Here is a 22,230-nt window from a genome sequence, read left to right as displayed (position 1 = left end):
CTAACCTTTTCATCTAATATTTTTATTTTATTTTATTTTATTTTATTTTATTTTATTTTATTTTATTTTATTTTATTTTATTTTATCAATTCAATTCAATTCAAATCAAATCAAATCAAATCAAATCAAATCAAATACCAGAAATGATTTTTCGTACGTCTAATACATTACAATGCTGTTGATGACAGCATAATTGGATCTCATCAGATTTTTGTGTGTTAAACAAACAAAAATTCAATTTTACAGTAATGCACTACAATTGAAGTCTATGGGGGCAAGTGTAAAGGGTTTAAAATTAAAATTATTAAAAAAAAATATATATATTCACCAGTGCTAAACTAATGCTCATTTTATGGGGTAATTTAAAGATCAACAATAGTGCCCCTTTTTTTCCTCAAAATATATATAAATAATTAACTTAATAACATATTGAAATTGTGTGATTATTTCACTTTTTGTTAAGATTATGAAGTTTTAAAACCATGTTAATATTTTTATGATAGATTTGTCACATTTTATGATTAAATATTTGGTTTTGAGACAGTAAAATTAACAGCATACAAAGATAAATGATAAAAAAAAAAACTAACACATTTTTGATGTGACCTTCATATAACAAAAATCAACTACTGAGAAACATCCACCAAAGAAAAACAGAAATATGTGCATCAATGGATCTATGGGGTATTAATATATGAGATGGCAAACTGGCACAACTGTCCTCATATGGCACGTTTGCCCCTCCTCCTTTTTTCTCTCTTTATCCCTCGTTCACGGCTGAATAATTAATCCCAGAGTATGCTGTGTTCGGACTCACGTACTCACTTTCTGTCTCTCCGCCCCACTGTAACCCCCCTTTCACACATGCATGCTCATATCGGCCAACATGAACACACAAATAGAAAAGAAATCCTTAGTCAGCATTCTTTTTTCAGACGCGACCCTAAAAGTGTAACGGACTGCAGAAGTGACTGTCTTTGGTTTAGTTAACTTGGCATCTTTCAGGGTTTCCATGGAAACGCTACACCAGGCTTCACTTTCACAGTGCCCAGTATTCATATTCACCGGAGGAGTGAGAGTATGCAACACTATCAAGCAATAAAATGTGCTGCTGTTGATGCTGTAAGAGGTGAACCAATATTATGCCTAAAGCTGGAACTTACTATAGGATCAATTACAATTACTTTTTAATAACTCAAATATTCCAATTAACATTTAATTCTATATCTATCTATCTATCTATCTATCTATCTATCTATCTATCTATCTATCTATCTATCTATCTATCTATCTATCTATCTATCTATCTATCTATCTATCTATCTATCTATCTATCTATCTAACTATCTATCTATCTATCTGTCTGTCTGTTTGTCTATCTATCATCTATCATCTGTCTGTCTATACACACACATCGACATATTTCACATTTTGAACATTTAATATAGATTTTTTTTCAGTTTTGAAAAGGTATTTTTCAGTAAAAAAGTTAGAACATAAGTCCTTTTTAGATGATAACTTTATTATTATATTATATTATGTTTTATATTATATTATATTATATTATATTATATTATATTATATTATATTATATTATATTATATTATACAGACCACTTTACCTTAGATGACCCCAGTAATTGCAGAGTCACAATCAATGCTATCAAAAGTTTATATCAGAATGAATTTTAGGAGAAACACAAAATTATAAGCCAGCATAAATGCAAACCCCAAGTCTCTAGAGCTATAAAAGTTCGCCTAGCTTGGCTATTTAGTGGGGAAAGATCAATTAAAGCCAGTCCTTTGAACTTAAAAAGTGCATTTTTTTCTTCATCTTAGCTTAAGCATTAGCATTAGCATTAGCATTTCTTCAGCTTAGTCAAACACTAAAGTTTGTTATTTTTCTTCATTTCTTTACAGTGCAGATAAAAATGAGGTGATGTCTGTGTTTCATTTGTACCAAACCTCGCCCAGTTCTGTCTCTAAATTGCTACAGTTTGAACAGCGGAGGAAGAATAAGATGGGCGGAGTGAGAGAGAGAGGGATAGAGGGAGTGGAGGACAGACTTTCAGGTGGACGTGATACTTCTCACATTCACTAAATGGGGCTTGGTTTAGTCCTTTTTTTCCCTCTGTCTTACTCCAAGTTCAGCCTCAAAGGAGCAAGTGTGCATCAGTAAACCTATACCAGGGCCTGAATGTCATCCAACAACTGTCCCTGGAGTCCTGAACACTCAGATCTCAGGCACTTATTAGCCGTGCTAAAAGATCAAAATGAACGTGACTTGATCATTTATACATACTGTACAGTTGCCCAAGCAAAACTGACTTAATACTGTCACTGAGTTACAAAACAGGACAGATGAGGACACACGTGCACACAAATGTAGAAGTGATCGGCTTAAACCATTAAACAAAAGATCAAAAGGACAAAAGGACATATCACACTCTTTTAGTAATATTGCAAATGCTGGTTTTTCCAAAATGTTTATCGTGTGACTTAGACATCTGACAGTAACCTCAAAAGCTTCATTGTGCTTCAAAATGAACAGGAAGTAATGTAACACGCCAGGGAGAGCAATCAAACAAACCTATGCACACATGCATAAAAAGAAAAAAGAAATCACATATTTAGCAGTGTTTATTTTGGTTCGCATCATTTACTGAGTGGTTTTCTGGAGGAGAAGTATGTTGTCTTTTTGAAGCGATGGATGTAATATTCTTGGCTTATTTGATTGAATTACTTATTTCTGGCAGACAATGAAACGGAAAAATTCCATTGATTTACACTGGAGGAGCGACCCAAAAGAATTTGAATTAGATGGCTTATGAGCTCCCAGTAAATTTCCCTGGCCCCCTTTTGCGATGATGTCATTGAGTGGACAGGAATCCGAAAGAGAAAAATAAACAAGCACTGCATTTGCCAGACCATTACATCACAATCACAAGATTACTGGCATTGTTAGGCCAGAAATGGTGTGACAGTACCTCTAACATGGGACATTTCATAAACTTGCACTCTTTGAAGAAAAGGTTCTATAAAGAATCTTAAAGGATTCTGTCAGGTGCTTTGTATACAGAAGTATTATGCAATCATTTAAGACATTTTTCCTTAAATAGAACCTTTTTGGCATAAAGAGTTCTTTAAAACTGAGTCAAGAATCCTGGGGTTCTATATAGAACCCCACTGAAACGTTTTTAGAGTGTACACAGAAAAAAAATGAAAAATTATATTTAAAATCAAGAAGAAATCATATTAGTAGTCTAATAAAAGCTGTTTTATTTTACATGGAGCTCATATATACAGTCAAATACTATCTCCGTAAAACCTTTTTTGAACACTTTTGCTCACAGAATAAAGTAACAGTTGACTGTAAATAGCACATTTCTACATTGACAAAACTTTAGCTTTATTTGATAATACACCCACACCAATAGGTGTCAGTATAAATCACAAGACAACAATCTTATCAGCCAGTTCAACAAAAACAATCACTGAGTATGCCTAAAATAAGGATTATGCTAATGTGTATCAGTTTTTTGTATATCTGACCATATACTGAAAGTTACCACAGTGATTCATCTTTAAAATAACCTGATTTGAAGAAAATCTGATGTTTGACCATCCACAACTTGCTACCATGATGTTAAGGTAAGTGTTCTCATGATGTTACTTACTATACAGTTGTTTTTAGCTTGCTGCTATAAGTTTAGCTTGCTAGTTTGTTGCTAGGGTGTTTTGGATGTTTGCTAGGCCTTGCCAGGTGTTATCTAGGGTGTTCTGTGGGTGTTTCCAGGGTGTTGCTAAGCAGTTGCTATGTTGAGTTGGAGTGGTTTTTAATGTGTTTCTGTTGAGGTGGTATTACTGGCCTCAAAAGAACCCACTCCCAAGTCTATAGGTTTTTTTGTCCAATCGCGTTGAAAAAGTAATAGACCATTTCAAAAGTACTTTCCAGGCAGAGATAAAATGAGATAAAATATGTTTTCAGGACTGCTTTCAGTATTACTAAAGTCTTTCAGGAATTCCCAGTGTCAGTCATGGGTCACCTTTTCCTAAAGATGTTGTTATTGGTTTGTGTTTGTCCAGTGTTGCTAAACTGACAGACTAGGTGAATATTAGTCAATCTTCTGGTTTCATATAAGAAGATGACATTGAGTGTGGGAGCAGTGCTTGGAACTTCCTATTTGTCACTTTTTGTGTCCACTTTCACAACCATGCACAACCTTGTGAACCTTAAATGAAGACATTCAAACTTCTTTTTTCTGGCTACATGAATGTGTTAAGGGGTTTTGATGACTTTATAACAATCCATTTCCCCCAGTTCAAATGACACATAGTTGCCTTCCTTGCTAACCTTGCATTATGCCCACTCAATGTTAAACCTAATCATGTTACCGCAAAACCAGTAATAGATCACTTCCCATACATGCCATACCTCATGCCACTGGCTGTTGGCCAGTTTCAGTCTTAAAATAAAGACCTCATAATCTAATTGTATTTTGTAATTACAGTACACAGCATAAATGAGTATACCCCCTCTGAACAAATACAAAAGATGTATTTTCTTTATGATCACTAATACAGTTCATGGAAAGATGAATTATGAAATATATGTCATTAATAGCCATAAAATAAGTAAATTAGCCAATTTTGTTTAAATTAAGGAATGAGTAGACCCTAGATTTAATTAAACAATTGTATAATATTCTAGTATGCCCTCCATAATTTTGAATATACTGCTCTGACCCTTCTTGGCACAGAGTGTACAAGTTCATGACAAATTGTCACATCTGTCCTGTTTAACTCCTGGATGATGAGCTCCTTAAATGCCCTGATCTTTAATGGGGAGTGTTGCTCAACTCGTCTCTACAGAATCCCCACAGAAGGTTTTTCACCTTGGCATATCCTCATTGTCATGTTGAAAAAATGCCCAACAATGCAGGGAATGAGGAAAGGGTAACATCTTCTGTTTCAAGTTTGTGTATTAAATTACACAGTGGTCTGGGAATTCATGACAGCATTGATTAAAGCTCAACTCCCTCACACCTTCAGCACTCATACATCCCTATATAAGAGCTTTACTACCACTGAACTTTACTGTGGGAACCAGGCACTTCTCACTGTACTCCTCCTCTAGCAACACCATAATATTTTGGATGCTGCTAGATCCAAAATGATTGATTTGGTCTCATGAGACCAGAGCGTGGATTCCCAGAATCTATATTTTGTGAATATGGGCTTTGGAAACTGACTTTATTGTGCTTTGGCTACAGTAGGAAGTTCCAGTAAGGACAACAACCATGCATGTCATTTCTGCAGACTGCATCTTACTCTGTGAGATAAACAGTCACTCTTTTCATAGCTTTTGCTGGCTCTGAGACTCTCGCTTGGTATTTCTCCTGCTCTTTGTCTAGCAAAAAAATCCCTCATCACTAAATGAAAGCTTAAAATGAAGGCCTGATTATTTCAGGGGCCTTGTCCATTGTTTTTGAATTTCGGTTACTTTTGCTATATTTTCACACTTAAAACAATGATTTGGTAATCTTCTTGTACCACTGTCCTCTTTTGTGCTAAGAAATAAGTCTCTTGACAGTTCTCTCCCAAGTAGTTCCACTGTTGTCAGCATTAAGTCTGAGAATGACTCAGTGGGTTATATAACACTTTTACTTGTCAAGAAATTACTTCTCTTTAAATGGTTTGGTTCAACATACTTACCTGTTTAACAAACACTGACTTAAACTTACACCAGAAATTGTTTATTTCATTTTATTTAGTAACTTTTAGGAGGGAGTACTCATTTTTGCTACACAACATTTTATCACCTTGATAAGAAAATCTTATTTTCCTGAATAATTTTGGCATGCTTCTTTGGTAATTGATTAAGCAGACTTGCTCTGCCCTAACCTCTTCTAAGTAATTGAGTAATTGCTGACTTTCAGAAGTTTCAGAGGGAGTGTACTCATTAATGCTGTGCACTGTATGTAATTTCTAAATGTATAATTCCATTTACATATTGTCAACATCTCACCCCTTTTAATTTAACGTTTTTCAGCATCCTATTCCAGTTTGCCACTTTCTCCTATGTCACTTTCTCCTCACATAATAAAATAGTTTCCCTACTGCACCCATTCAAGTGCAAGAAAGCGATGTTGTGCTCAATTGTTTAACACATAGGAAAGACATCTCGAAAGTGTAGGCTGGATGTGTGAGACTGTCTGCTCTTGACCCTGTTCACTTTAGATCCCATTACTTTGCACACTGACCCTGACCTCCATCTAGATTAACTTACTCTCAGTGCTTCTCCATTAGCCAAGCACGTTGTGCACATACACAAAGAGGTTCAGGTATAGGTGCGCACAAACACTGACAATTCTGTTTGCAAATTGTGTAATTGACGCATTCAAATGGCAACCACCTACGTGCACTGAATCAAGTAGCATTCTCAAACTAATACTACCCATGCTGTATATCGCTGCCACTAAGCCCTAGATAGATCAGTCGGTTTGGAGGGATGGACAGACAGACAGATAGGCAGATAAATAGATAGACAGCAGACACAGACGGACAGACAGATAAATGGCAGACAGATAGACTTTGTCCCTAAGGGATTGATTGTCATAATGCTCAAAGTACTTCAGCTACAGTGACATGGCTACATTCTTTAACCTTGACCAAAGTGGAGTTACTTGTGTGCATGTGTATGTTTATGGAGCATTTGAATATATAAACTGAGTAATCAGCCTTCTTGGAAGTTGTTCAATTCCTCTATTACTCTTTATACATATGTGGTGCCAGGTTAATGGTGATTTACAGGGTGTGACAGAGAGTTTGCATGTGGGCATTTACCTAAAGCATTTGGCTCTACAATCTTAACACTTTCAACCCACATAAACTTTTGAACATACAATAGTATTTGAAAGTATACATGCATACACACAAACTCATATTTCAGTAAAAAAATTAAAATGAAATTTTACAGCTGGTAATTAAGGGCAGCATGTGAATATAGTCTTGGATTCTTGGATTCCAGACCTCACGTGATAGAAATTCGATGCCATTTATGGTCTTACACCTGCACGGCATCATAAAATGAAGTGTGTGTATGCAGGGTGTGTGTGTAGGGGAGATGTCACGAGGAAGTGTGTGTGACAGTTTATGCAAGTTCAAGGTGATGGAATTTGTTGTCTGAGGGTGAAAGATAAGTTAGCCCGTCCGGTCAGGGAATCTTAGGAGACCCTCGAGACAATAATCTGTCTCCGAGCCAGTGGACATAGTGAAGATGTCCATCGTTATACTATGAGTCGTATCAAGCAATGCAAATTATCAGAGCTACTTCAAGTAGCCAATTAAGGACTCTTTTGTCCTTCTGCCGGATGACCAGAAATTCACAAGAAATACGGTTATATCACATTGATGCAGAACACTGACTCATTTTCCTTACTATGACTCAGTGGTCATGTGCACAAAACATTTGTCCTTGTGCTTCCTGTCTCTCGCTCTTCCGATCTCATTCTGAAGTAAATTCTGACCTCTAGTGGACTCAATGTGTCATTGTTGATTTTAATGTAATCGTTCATTGTATTCACAAGGGCTAAAATTGTGTAACCATAGTTTTGAGTCAGAATTCCACATATGTAACACCTAGATTAAAAGCCAACTAAACTTATACACAATTAATGCCCTCCAGTTTCATATTTTGTAGAGCTTGTGTGAACAAACCAACACAATAAAGCCACACTAGCGTACAAAGGAAGCATGTTGTCATAAATGTTTCCCCTATTCATAAAGAAGCCTATTACGTTATAGTTATGATATACGATAGCAAATGTGATATGATGCACCAAAATTTCAGTGAAGACTTTAACTTGCCTTTGGTCTGAAATACTTAGTTTTGTCAGCTTTTGTTGTTGTTGTTGTTGTTATTCATGGCATTGTTATAGGACAATTTAATTTATTCAACAATAAAGTTTTAATTTTTCATGCACTGTAAAATAACCATACATATAATGACAAGGAAATAAATTCTAGATGTCTCACAAGAAATCATAATACTGCTGACTATACAGACAACATGAATTTGTAATTACAAACTACGTTTTTATGTACTAAACATTAATTTTCAAGAATTCATATATAACTTTGTACAATCCAAAAACATAATAGAATTCAACTCAACATACACTATGCTACACAGTGTGATATTTTGCCACTACATTTCTATACAAGGTCTATAGAATTCAGTATTGAACACATAGGCTAATGAAACTGATCAGCATTAAAGATGTGAACACCAGCACATTTATTTTAATAAAACACATTGAATCTAATAAATTCTTTTTCTTTTAAAATGACTTTGATGCACAACCAGGAACAAGTATCTTGAAAGCCTATGATGATATGCATTTCAAACAAATACAACCTACAATATGAGATGTACATGAAGCTTTATCAAATTCATCGCCTGCAAAACTTCACTTTTGTCACTCCCGTATTTAATAATGTCCATACACTGTTGTCTGGGATTCTTCATTGACATTTTTTTTGCAGCTTTCGCCATTATACCAGTAGGTGGCGATAAGTGCCTCATTCACTCCATCTCATTCAAAACGGATTCATTCAGGTAAGGAATGAAAAACAACTGTTGTGTTCGATTCTATTTTGAGTTCGTTTGGAACCATTTTCGACGGCCGACCAAAACTAGATAGAGTAACAGCCAATGTTGTGTCTACAATGTAAGTTACTCAATATTAACTTACTGTTTATGTTGGTTGTTTGAGACCCCTGAACTAACATGTTCTTATTTTAATAGTCCATATGTTCTTTTGCGTTTCACATCACAAAAATGGAAGGAGGCACCAAATAATATAATAACAACAATATATACACTGCTCAAAAAAAAATAAAGGAACACTTTGAAAAGTGTCAGATCTCAATGGGGAAAAATATCATGCTGGATATCTATACTGATATGGTCTGGGTAATGTGTTAGGAATGAAAGGATGCCACATTGCTTGATGGAAATGAAAATTATCAACCTATAGAGGACAATTCAAAGACGCCCCGAAAATCAAAGTGAAAAAAAATGATGCAGCAGTCTAGCCCATTTTGCAACTCAAAATGGTACTCAGTATTTTGTATGGCCCCCACGTGCTTGTATGCATGCCTGACAACGTCGAGGCCTGTTCCTATGAGACGACGGATGGTGTCCCGGGCGATTTCCTCCCAGATCTTGACCAGGGCATCACTGAGCTCCTGGACAGTCTGAGGTGCAACCTGGCGGCGTCGGATGGACCGAAACATAATGTCCCAGAGGTGTTCTATTGGATTTAGGCCAGATTAGCGTGGGGGCCATTCAGTGGTATCAATTCCTTCATCCTCCAGGAACTTACTGCATACTCTCGCCACATGATGCTGGACATTGTCGTGCACCAGGAGGAACCCAGGACCCACTGCGCCAGTGTAGGGTTTAACAATGGGTCCAAGGATTTCATCAGGGTGCAATTGTCTAGCCTGTAGAGGTCTGTGCGTCCCTTCATGGAAATGCCTCCCCAGACCATCACTGACCCACCACCAAACCGATAATGCTGAACAATGTTACAGGCAGCATAACATTCTCAACCGCTTCTCCAGACCCTTTCACGTCTGGCACATGTGCTCAGGGTTAACCTGCTCTCATCTGTGAAAAGCACAGGGCGCCAGTGGCGGACCTGCCAATTCTGGTGTTCAGTGGCAAATGCCAGTCGAGCTTCATGGTGCCAGGCATTGAGCACAGGGCCCACTAGAGGAGACCCTCATGAAGTCTGTTTCTGATTGTTTGGTCAGAGACATTCACACCAGTGGCCTGCTGGAGGTCATTTTGTAGGGCTCTGGCAGTGCTCATCCTGTTCCTTCTTGTACAAAGGAGTAGGTGACGGTCCTGCTGATGGGTTAAGGACCTTCTACAGCCCTGTCCAGCTCTCTTAGAGTAGCTGCCTGTCTCCTGGAATCTCCTCCATGTTCTTGAGACTGTGTTGGGAGGCACAGCAAACCTTCTGGCAATGGCACGTATTGATGTGCCATCCTGGAGGAGTTGGACTGCCTGTGCAACCTCTGTAGGGTCCAGGTATCGGCTCATGCTACCAGTCGTGACACTGACCCTAGCCAAATGCAAAACTAGTGAAAAACAGTCAGAAAAGCGAGTAGGGAAAAAAATGTCAGTGGGCTCCACCTGTAAAACCATTTCTGTTTTGGGGGTCGTCTCATTGTTGCCCATCCAGTGCACCTGTTGTTAATTTCATTAACACCAAAGCAGCTGAAACTGATTAACAACCCCCTCTGCTACTGAACTGACCAGATCAATATCCCAGGAGTTTAACTGACTTGATGCTATTCTCTGATTAAAAAGTGTTCCTTTATTATTATTTTTTGAGCAGTGTATTTTATATTATATATAATTTGACACTACTGTGTCTTTTATTCACTGCCCATAGAATGAAATGAGGTTGACTAGAGGCTGATATGGTTCAGGTGAGTGTTTGCCTTTTGCTTTGGACCTGTTCACAGTTTTTGCACAAATGTCTTTAATGAATGTTTGTGAGTCAAGGGCTCTTGAGACGGGCCATGACGGGGTTGATGAAGGAGAAGTTGTTAAACATGCTCTGGTCCACGCTGTTGATGATGATACGATCTGTGACGGAAAGTCGAGGCTTCTCATTTATGAACTCCTTATCGAAGTTGCTACAGTCACTTGCTGATTTCTGTAAACAGAAAGGTGCAATATGTCAGTCACAGGTAACAGTTTGTGATGAACTCTGTAACAAAATCTAGTGAGCTGCTGTTTTGCAGTTTACTGTCTACATAGGCAGCTGCCTGCTAAGGGTACGTTTACACAACAACAATGTACTAAAAACAGAAACGTTTTTCATTTGTGTTTTTCGCATACAGACGACAACGTTGCCAAAAGGATCACCGTTCCCACAGATATGCAAAAACAACTAAAAACGCTGTATTATTCATGCCAGGCCAGTAGATGGCGATGTCACTTTGTAAAGAAAAACTACACGCCTATAGACTGAACATGTAATACGCATTCGCATGATGTTGCTGTTTTCAGAAATTCGCATTTCGTAGTTTACACAGAGAAAATAACGGTATGTTTTCAAAAACTAGTACTTTGAAACCCATTTCCAAAATTTTGAATTTTCAGGCCCCCAAAACACTGTTGTCGTGTAAATGAATGGCCAAAACTCATAAAAAGTTTTCATCTTCATAGGCATTAATGTCGCACACCACACAAAAAAGTGCATGTGAGACTCAACGTTAGCATGCTGCTAAGCTAAAAACGCAACACTCTAATAAGCATATATAAAAACATGCTTGATTCAAATCAAAGATACATCTTGTTGCAACTTTAGTGTCTCTTCTAACTTTAACCTCCTGAATTTACCAGTTGATGGCTGAGAGTAGGATCCCTAAATGGGTGTTTTTTTTTAACCTCTTGAAGTTCCTGTTTCAACATCTATGTAGAATATTCCATGCATTTAAGTCACTAAAATTAAAATATAAGGAACAAAATTACTTATCTGTCTTCATATTTTTGTGACAGTTATAATTCCATTGAGACTCATGAGACTTTTGATACATGCAGTCCTTCATTTCGGAATCACTTATGCCAGTCTATAGGCAGCTCATTAGGTCTGGAACAGAACAACAGACTTTTACAGCTGTAATGAACTTACCACAGTGGGCCTGAATGGTGGTTCCACCTGTCGTTTCTCCAGTGCCTTCCAGTCTGTGTCTCTGAAGAACGCATGCTGTCGTATATTTCCTTTCATACCCAGCCTTTGCTCCGGCTCCCGGACAAATAGCTATAAACAGTCATAAAACCCAGTTATAGTTTATAACAAACTGAGACCCACAAATCAACGTAAAGTATTTTTAAAATATTTTAAATGTTGTTAACTCAGATGTACCTTTTCAAGAATGTCCCGTGCGTCTCTAGATAACCAGCGTGGGTAGTTCGGGTCATCAGTGCGAATGGACTGAAACAACTCTTCCTCGTCATGCCCATGAAATGGGGATTGACCAATCAACATCTCATAAAGAAGGACACCAAATGACCACCAGTCTACAGAAGTCCCATATTTATGCCCAAGCAGAATCTGTGAAACATGAAACGTATAGTACAAATAATTTTTATTGGTTTATTTGCTTTATTTTATTTTATATTGTGCAAATTGAAATAAAAGTACAAATATGTGTATATACACTTTTTTATTTTTATTTTATTTTCAATTTTATATATATATATATATATATATATATATATATATATATATATATATATATATATATATATATATATATATACACACTACCATTCAAAAGTTTGGGATCGGTAACATTTTTAATGTTTTATAAAGATGTTTCGTCTGCTCACCAAGGCTGCATTTATTTAATTAAAAATACAGTAAAATCAGTAATATTGTGAAGTATTATTACAATTTAAAATAACTGTTTTCTATTTGAAAATATTTGAAAATGTAACTTATTCTTGTGATGGCAAAGCTGAATTTTCAGCATCATTACTCCAGTCTTCAGTGTCACATGATCCTTAAGAAATCATTTTAATATGCTGATTTGCTGCTCAAGAAACATTTATTGTGCACAGATGTACAAAATATTTGTGTACAATATTTTTTTTTCAGGATTCTTTGATGAATAGAAAGTTCAAACGAACAGCGTTTATTTGAAATATAATCTGTTGTTACATTTTAAATGTCTTTACTGTCACTTTTGATTGATTTAATGCATCATTGCTGAAAAAAATATTAATTTCTTTAAAGGTCCCGTTTTTCGTGGTTTTTTGAAGCTTTGATTGTGTTTATAGTGTGCAATATAACATGTGTTCATGCTTCGCGTGTAAAAAAAACACAGTATTTTTCACATAATTTACTTATCTGTATACCGCTGTTTCCACTGTCATAAAAACGGGCTGATGACTTCCTTGTTCTATGAAGTCCCTCCTTCAGAAATACGTAACGAGTTCTGATTGTGCCAGCGGTTCCTGTGTTGTGATTCGACAGCAGCTTATCGCTCCTTGTCCGGAAAGGTCACGCCTCTTACCATAACGTGGAGATGCACGCGCTCAGTGTTATTGTAAACATGTCTTTAATTTTACCCTATCAATTTGAGCCGGAATCAGACCCGGTGATTGGGCTGCGGGATGAAAATAACAGCGTTTCGACGACATGGCGACAAACACACTCTACAAACGCAACTCTTGTGTATTCCTGTGGGCGGAGGTTAGTCAAAAAACTGTTTTAGTGACGTCATTAAAGAAGGAAGTAGAGGGATGTAGTCCAAACTGGCCGTTCGATGTAGGCGACTTCTGTTAAATAAAATATCTCGCTTGGCATTGAACTTTGAGCTTTAAAATTTTACAGATTTTATTTATACTCTAACAACAACATTACACACTAACTAAAGTTTGAAACATGCGATCACGAAGAACGGGACCTTTAAATTCTTCTCAAAAAAATAAAAATAAAAATTCTTACTGACCCCAAACTTTTGAACGGTAGTTTATAATGTTATTTCAGATAAATGCTGTTCTTTTGAACTTTCTATTCATCAAGGAATCCTGAAAAAAAAAAAAAAGTATACAACTGTTTTTAACATTGATAATAATAATAAATGTTTCCTGAGCAGCAAATCATCATATTAGAATGATTTCTGAAGGATCATGTCACACTGAAGACTGGAGTAATGATGCTGAAAATTCAGCTTTTCCAACACAGAAATATGTATATATATATACTCCTTCTGTATATATATATATCTATATCCTCACCTCAGGTGCGATGTAGTCTGGTGTTCCACAGAAGGTGCACGTTCTAGCTTCTCCGATCATGTTCTCTTTACACATGCCAAAATCAGCAATCTTGATGTGACCATCAATGTCTAGTAAAATGTTATCCAGCTTAAGATCTCTGCGAAGTCAAAGTCAAAATACACACAAATTATCGGTGCTTACTCTTTCTTTTTTTATTACTTTTTTTTTCATGTTCCAGTTTATATATATATATAAAATATTGTAACGTTTTACAATAAAGTTTATTTTGTTAGCATTAGTTAACATGAACCAACAATGAATGAACAATACTTCTACAGGATTTATTGATCTTAGTTAATGTTAATCTCAACATTTTCTAATACATTTTTAAGATCCAAATTTGTATGTGTTAACATCATTAGATAATTCACTGTGAACTAACTATTTTATTAATCAATCAATCAGTCAGTCTGTCTGTCTGCACACTTATAGCTCATTTTATGGTAGTTTGGAGTTTGCACAGTTGTGAATACCTGTACACGATGCCTTTAGAATGTAGAAACTGCAGGCCGCATATGATCTCTGCTGCGTAGAACCTATCAACAGAGAGAAGAGGACAGGAGGTGGAAAAGGGTGAAAAAAATGACTTAGACTCTTCCCACAGAAACAGTGGGCAGAGTCTAAGCTTTTAAAATATGTTTGTGGGGGCTGCATATGAGTCTCACGTGGAACGTGGGAGGTCAAATCTGTGGCAGGTTTGAATGTGGAACATTAAGTCGCCTCCGTTTAAGTACTCCATCACAAAGAAAAGATTTTCCTTTAGAGACCAATACAGAAACAGATAAGTTCAGACTGGTCCAACAAAACCAAATTACTTCAATATGCGAGAGTGGCTCAGTGTGTGTCATGGGAGTGGGTGGAATGTCCAAAATTTCAGGGCTGTTGCTTAAATTCATAGGCTTTAAACAAAAGTTTAAAATTATTGTGTTTTATTATTTATTCGCTGTATGTTTTTTATTTAAATTTAAAGTATAGGACCACAATAGCCCTTCTTAATTTGCTGATTCTTGTTATTTGTTTTAAAAGATATTTTAATAATCATATTTTAAAAACCACAGAACAGAAGAAGCATAGCAAATATATAGCAAAATCTCTACCAGCTGAAATATTTCTATTTATCAAACTGCCCGTCCCCAAGTGTGTCAGTGTGCATTACCTTGGTCTGGAAGGTGCAGTAGAGGTGTGTGAGAAAGGGGTGTTCCCAGGCCAGAGACAGCACTCTCCTCTCCACCATAGTGCATTCAACATCATCATCCATCAGAACTACATCTTTCTTCAGGGCCTTCACTGCAAAGAACTGCCCTGAGCCTTTTAGCTCGGCCAGGAAAACCTACAAAAACACATATGCAAGATATGTATAAAATCTGTCCAGAATGATGTTCCTGAATGCAGCTATTGTTCTGTCATATTCAGCGGTGCCATTTATAATAGCTGTCAATGGACATTACCAATATAGCCACAAAATGACTGACTTCATTCAAGGGACATTGACTAAGTAGTTAAATCTAAGTATAGCAGATCTATGCCAGTTCCTTAAATTATTAAATGATTTAATCATGCTTTGCAACCTTTGACAAGTAGATGTATGTATCCAAATTTGTCATAGGCTGTAGTATTGTGAACAATTACCAAGTTTAGTTTCAATACGGCAAAGTTTTCCCATTTGTTTGTTGGTATTCAACAATTATTTACTGAATATTTTTTGTCTCAGTTTAGCCCAAAGAATCAAACTATTTCTTGTTTTTAGGCCAGTCGTTTCAAAAGTTAATATATAGCCCTACATATGAGTTAAAATGGAAATCTGAGTCGAATACATTGCTCTTACCTTTCCAAAGCTTCCTTTGCCCAGCATCTTATGCAGAGTAAAATTGTCTAGGGTGAATTTGTGGTGCTCTTTGCGTGGGGTGGCATACAGGGGCTCAGGCTCTTCAAGGCTTGGCCTGCGGCCCTCAGCCGAAGAGTCCCATGAAATACCTTGATGCTCTGTAGGAACAGAGAAGAGCTGGACATCAGTAGCTGAAACAAGACCGCATTAATCAATCAATTGCTCTGTTCCAAAACCTGATGAGCTGGCAACATTTTTTGGCATTATACTGCAAAATTAAGCCTTACAGGATGTAATTTTGATCAAACTCTAAGGCAGAATTGTTTAGGCAATCCCAGAATGCTCAGTCATGGTGGAATTAGTCACGCCCACGGACTGTTTGCTGAACGTCTGATGCATACTGTCACAAGGGCTGTGCCAAGTGTGCGACCACACAGGGCCTTTTTTGCATGGATGCAGGATTTCATCTGACGGTATGCACAAAGGGTTTTTTTATTTAACACTAAAAAGTTAAATAAGCATATATAGCCTAACTATTACGCACTTTTTGGACCATCAGTGAGCGCAACGGTACCGCAGAACAAGTGTAGACTACTCTATCCCTAGATGTTTTAAACTTTTTTAAAAATCCAAAAATTACAAAAAGCAACGAAATTGACAGATATTCATTCAGTTCATGTTCGCAGAGGAAAACAACTGAAAAACAGTGCTGGAGCAGTCTGAACAAATGCGAGTGGATTCAGACCGTTTTACCCATTCATAATTTAGAACATAATTTAAGCGTCAAAAATATTGTGCATAGTTCAGTTATACAGCTGTTAAGCTAAATATATGAATCGAAGCAAACTGTTTCCTTAAATATCGACAACACAAACAAATTGTTCCTCATTATATAATAATAATAATAATAAATAATAATAATAATAATAATAATTTATATGAAATATAGATGAAATATTTGATGTAGCAGTGATATTGATGTGAAGTTCATGTTTTTCCATATTTGTTTTTGTAATGCTGTTTTCTAAATTTACTTAAAGTAAATATATTTTACATATTTATTTTGTAAGATGTGATTTTGTTTTATTCAGCGTTACTATCAGCAAAAAAACAGGTACATTAGTGTTAGTATTTTAAAGTAGTAACTGTCCATACATTGCACTTTAAAAAATCTGTTGAGGCTCTTGTTGGTGAATAGAATATATTTTTTGTAATATATTTTTCTTTATATCTGTCAAAATAGTACAAGATTATCCTACAATATATGTAACATCAAATAAGGGTTAGCACAAAAGTAATCTAAATGTAATCCAAAAGTAGTCAGATTACATTACCAAAAATGTGTAATCTAAGAGATTATATTACCGATTTACAAATTTTGTCATGTCATTTGTAATCAGTAACTGATTACAAATCATAAGTAATCCAAGTCATCATCTGATTGGTTGAATTCTACAGGATGTCCGGGAGACGTGTGTGTTGCATTCTTTAATGGTCCGCCTGGAAACAAATGCTGTGATGCCAAACCCCTTCGTAGAAGAAGAACGGCATCATTTTTACAACTATGACAATGAGCGCTTATCAGGATCAAATAAACGCTGGACTTTCAAAAGTATGTGAAATTCGTGGCTCCATTGTTGCAGTAAACTTACACAATGTTCTTGAATGAATATTTTATCCAGTACTGGTCAAATATTTACAGAAAATAATTAAATCAAATAAAACTGGCTATTGTACCCAATTTTTGTGTGCTGTGTAAATTTTTGGGCTTATTAGAGTATGTTAGCTTGGCATCATGCTGATGTCAGAGTCCACTGGAATCAACTGTAATTTGATCTTTAAAATAATTTCAGTGACATGAGAGACCTCTCAATCTACTTCCTAGTTCCTTATAAGCACAACTCCATTCTGGGAACTTCTATACAGGGAATGTTTCAGTAACCTGAAATAATTTTGATAATGTTAAGGTAGCAAGTTCAACACTGTGTGATTGTATGTCATTTTGGCATATGGTATACGTACCTTTGCGTGGCAGAGGTGGTGCAGGCTTGAGAGGAGAAACTGGTAAGTGGCCTGAAGGCTCTCTAGTGACCCCTACCTGACTTACACCCACTGGACCCTCTCGACCAACAATCTCATCCCGCGAGCTCCGAGCCTGCTATGGAAAGAAACTCACTGAATTCATATCAGATTGATATGATAATTGACAACATTACCACATGATAATGTAGGTCATACACATCCTTCAGCTTTTTCACGTTGTGCCCAGCATGTACTTCATTGACTACATTATGTTACATGTATTATGCATTAGAGAAGATTTCTACATCCAGAAACCTACTCTAATGCATTACTAGCACATGGGCCTGTTGTACATAACTCCAATTTTTGCTTTAATTTGCATTGTGAAGACAATTTTCATTCAACATGGCGGACAGGTGACAAAGGATATTAATTATAAATATATTTAATCCAGTACTCTAAATAGTTTTTTACAGCATGACATTGTTAGCTTAGCAACATGCTAATGCCATACCAAAGACTATAGAATAACACAAGACGTGTCACTCGTATTATTTTGAATGGGAGAAAGTGTAACGCGCAATATGGCGGAATAAGTCCCGCCTTCTAAATAAGAGCCAATCGCCGACTGGTAAAGTCATCGCGTCACTGCAGCAGCCGTTAGAAGCAGCGGTTTCTATAGAAACAGACAGACGCGCACCTCCGAAACATGGCAGAAGAGACGCGCATTTAGGGCTGCGCATGCGCATTAGCTTGATCCAGCCTAAAAAATACCGTTTTTTTTGTCATGATTCAAGCGTTTGGATAAAACATTTATAAGACAGCTGTTGTCAGATTTCATTGGTTATTTCAAATATGAAATGTAATCATAAGGTTGGCGAACAGTTTTGGAGAATTTGATGTTTCCCCATTCAAAGAGATAGGGCATGATGCCCAGGATGCCCGAGAGGCGTTTCAAAGCCGCCGAGTGAAATGACTTTTCTTAAAGGGACTTTGGCCATAAACTGCGCACTACTTGAGTCTGTTGTGCTATTAGTGTACTATGAGTGGCTTGTTAACAAAACTGCTGCCCATAAAAATGGTAACAAACTTCAGTAATTATATAGAGCTAGCTTCAAATGTTTGTGCCATTAAACCCATGTGTTATTACCCTGTTGAAAAAAACAGCATATGCTGGTTAGGTATGTTTTGAAGCATGGCAGCTGGTTTAGCTTAGATGGTCATGAGCTGGTGTAAGCTGGTCAAGTGCTGGTCCTAAGCAACTAGCTCCAGCTTTAACCAGCTCATGACCAACTAGGACCAGCATAAACCAGCTGCCATGCTTCAAAACATACCTAACCAGCATATGCTGTTTTTTTCAACAGGGTAGGTAACCAGCTGTAGAGTTTAACTAACATGTTCTCTTGGTTCTTCTCAAACTGTTGCTCTGCTAGACAGTAGTTGACCTAAAAGAGACAACTAAATGTGTGGTCACATTAACGAAATTTAGGCGAAAACCACCTTGAACCCTTACGAAATCACATGATTTTCCTGAATACAAGCATTCCTGCTGAAATTTTCTGGATTATGTCCGCTAAAATTCGAACAGCAGTAAATGAAAATGTTGTGACATTTGTTTCATGTTTTTGTCACATCGCATAGCATGTGTGGTTCATAATGTGTGTATCTTCTAACCTGTTGAGTGGTCTCAATCATAGCCAGGGCCTCTGCCATTAGCTTCTGGTTGACGCCACAAAGGTTTGCTACTTTCCTCTGACATTTATGGTGAACGTTCATGCCACACTCTGCAATGAGAACACACTTCAAACACTGAAATGCAAATCTAAAAATGTTATGTAGATATTTTTATACATTTAAAAGTATATAAAAACATGATTATGCATTTATGCAATTACTTTGCATTGCATTTATTTTGTGCATCAGTGGGTTTCATCTAAATGCAACTGGATTTTCCTTATGCAAATGCTTCAAAAATATGACATTTGCAACAACAGCTGACATTTGCTTCCCTCATTAATGTTCCTTATACATTTTTAAAAATGACTGAATTAGCTCATGCCATCTTTTAAAGGTCCCGTTCTTCGTGATCCCATGTTTCAAACTTTAGTTAGTGTGTAATGTTGTTGTTAGAGTATAAATAAAATCTGTAAAATTTTAAAGCTCAAAGTTCAATGCCAAGCGAGATATTTTATTTAACAGAAGTCGCCTACATCGAACGGCCAGTTTGGACTACATCCCTCTACTTCCTTCTGTAATGACGTCACTAAAACAGTTTTTTGACTAACCTCCGCCCACAGGAATACACAAGAGTTGCGTTTGTAGAGTGTGTTTGTCGCCATGTCGTCGAAACGTTGTTATTTTCATCCCGCAGTCCAATCACCGGGTCTGATTCCGGCTCAAATTGATAGGGTAAAATTAAAGACATGTTTACAATAACACTGAGCGCGTGCATCTCCACGTTATGGTAAGAGGCGTGACCTTTCCGGGCAAGGAGCGCTAAGCTGCTGTCGAATCACAACACAGGAACCGCTGGCACAATCAGAACTCGTTACGTATTTCTGAAGGAGGGACTTCATAGAACAAGGAAGTCATCAGCCCGTTTTTATGACAGTGGAAACAGCGGTATACAGATAAGTAAATTATGTGAAAAATACTGTTTTTTTTACACGCGAAACATGAACACATGTTATATTGCACACTATAAACACAATCAAAGCTTCAAAAAAAACACGAAAAACGGGACCTTTAATATCCATTTATATGATTTTTTTCTAACTTTATTTATTTAGTAACTTAGCAAGTTTATTTTTACTTAACATTTTGTCCTTATTCTCTTTATTCATAATATATTATTAAAAAGACAAAAAGTGCCAAGGTTGTGCATCAACTTTGCTACATCATATCTTTACCCTTTTAAACTAATGAACTCCATAACTCTATAATTTCATAATAATAAAAATACATCCTCCTCCTGGTAAACGAACTTACTTAAGGAACAAGCAAATGTTGCATCTGTTTTATCACTTTTTCTTGCATTTTATTATGTATGCTTCATATCAGAAATTTGCTTTCAAAATGGAAAAGGCAACAGTTTCACAGACTGACCTAGACATTCAGTTGACATGTGGTTGTTTAATGAATTACCTTCACATTTGAGGCCCTGCCGAGCAAGACCCCATAACAGGGTCCCACAGTGTTCACAGAACGTCGGGCTCATGTAGTTATACACTTTAAACCTGTGAGGCATGTCAATCTTAAAACGTTCCTTATGGATCTGACACACACACACACACACACACACACACACACTTAGTGTAGAGCATATACCGACACACCAGGTCAACATTGAAAATGTCCAAAACGTCATTCTTTTATTTTTTTCAGTATGACTCAATAAACTGTGAAAAAAAAAAAAAAAAAAAACTATTTTGTGACGTCTACCAATTACTGAAAGAGGAAGGAGTCTGGGACAAAAAGATGATTCATTTTCTTAAATATTTATAATTATACTTTCATCTGCAGATTACTAAAACTTAGCCTATAGTTGCACAAAATGTCCAAAGGTCTCTGGCTTAAAACCAGGGCACCAAAATCCTTTTGTAAGTGTAGAGTATACTCGTAAAACAAAACACTTTCTGTGCTTGATGTGTTTGTATGAAAGGGCGATGAAAACCTTGTATTTACCATAGTTTCTTTACTATTTATTGCTGAGCCTGTGCATTTGGCGATGACTTTGTCGATACACTTTTTATGGATGGCGGCATTGCATTCTGGGGAAAAAAAGAGAAGTGTGTAGGACGGGTCTTTACAGTGATTCAATGGAAAACTTGTTTAGGAACTGCAAAAGGAATGAGGATGTGAAAAAATAAAAAGTTCTTACGTCGACACTGATATCCCTGTTTATTCAGGCCCCTGAAGTAGGAAAAGAAACCATATTATATATTGGTATTGTATTAGGTGATGTACAGTGCTAAATTACTGCATATAAATATAAAGATATATATATATATATATATATATATATATATATATATATATATATATATATATATATATATATATATATATATATATATTTCTTCACTGTTATCATATCATATACTTCATCTCATACACAGACTGCACTTTTTTGAAGCTTAATATGTAGAGAGTAAATAATATAAAATTATTCTTATTGATTGATTGAATGATTGAGTGATATTTTAAAGATTTAAAACATCAAAAAGTCTTACTTTTTACAATTCCTCAGTTTTTCTTTTTTCAAAATGTTTCTTCTAAATGTTATAGCTTCCTTGTTACATGTACTTATTATAATTACAGTAAATTATGCATAATTTCATGCGACTAACCCTACAGTAAGTACATGTCTTTTTTTTCTTTTTCTTTTTAAATACTCTGTACTTAAATTTATAATTACACTGTAACAAGGGCACCTTAAAATAAAGTGTAACCTTTTTTTTTATTTTTTATTTTTTTATTTTCTCCAGCTGATGTAATCAAGTCCAGGTGGG

At 36.2% G+C, this 22,230-nt stretch overlaps 1 protein-coding gene across 3 annotated transcripts in view; it reads right to left on the bottom strand.

Annotated features, from left to right (window-relative positions):
- Positions 1-10,470: 10,470 nt before the first annotated feature.
- prkcq (protein kinase C, theta) overlaps positions 10,471-22,230 on the bottom strand; it is a 29,220-nt gene continuing 17,460 nt past the window's right edge. For 2 of the 3 annotated variants that reach the window (XM_048155461.1, XM_048155462.1), the window contains exons 6-18: positions 21,600-21,631; positions 21,404-21,489; positions 20,864-20,993; positions 19,394-19,503; positions 17,720-17,855; positions 15,698-15,855; positions 15,029-15,202; positions 14,538-14,629; positions 14,346-14,408; positions 13,831-13,969; positions 11,951-12,139; positions 11,717-11,845; positions 10,471-10,735 (exon numbers count right to left, since the gene is read on the bottom strand). In XM_048155461.1, the coding sequence (XP_048011418.1) occupies positions 10,577-10,735; positions 11,717-11,845; positions 11,951-12,139; positions 13,831-13,969; positions 14,346-14,408; positions 14,538-14,629; positions 15,029-15,202; positions 15,698-15,855; positions 17,720-17,855; positions 19,394-19,503; positions 20,864-20,993; positions 21,404-21,489; positions 21,600-21,631 (1,597 nt within the window). In that variant the 3' untranslated portion in view covers positions 10,471-10,576. The remainder of the gene's footprint in view (positions 10,736-11,716; positions 11,846-11,950; positions 12,140-13,830; positions 13,970-14,345; positions 14,409-14,537; positions 14,630-15,028; positions 15,203-15,697; positions 15,856-17,719; positions 17,856-19,393; positions 19,504-20,863; positions 20,994-21,403; positions 21,490-21,599; positions 21,632-22,230) is intronic. The other variant, XM_048155463.1, reaches the window with a different exon arrangement.

This window comes from Megalobrama amblycephala, linkage group LG14 (assembly GCF_018812025.1).
Source record: "Megalobrama amblycephala isolate DHTTF-2021 linkage group LG14, ASM1881202v1, whole genome shotgun sequence".
Classification (NCBI taxonomy): domain Eukaryota; kingdom Metazoa; phylum Chordata; class Actinopteri; order Cypriniformes; family Xenocyprididae; genus Megalobrama; species Megalobrama amblycephala.
Note: the sequence above shows the minus strand (reverse complement) of the source record. Positions and strands in the feature narration are given on the sequence as shown.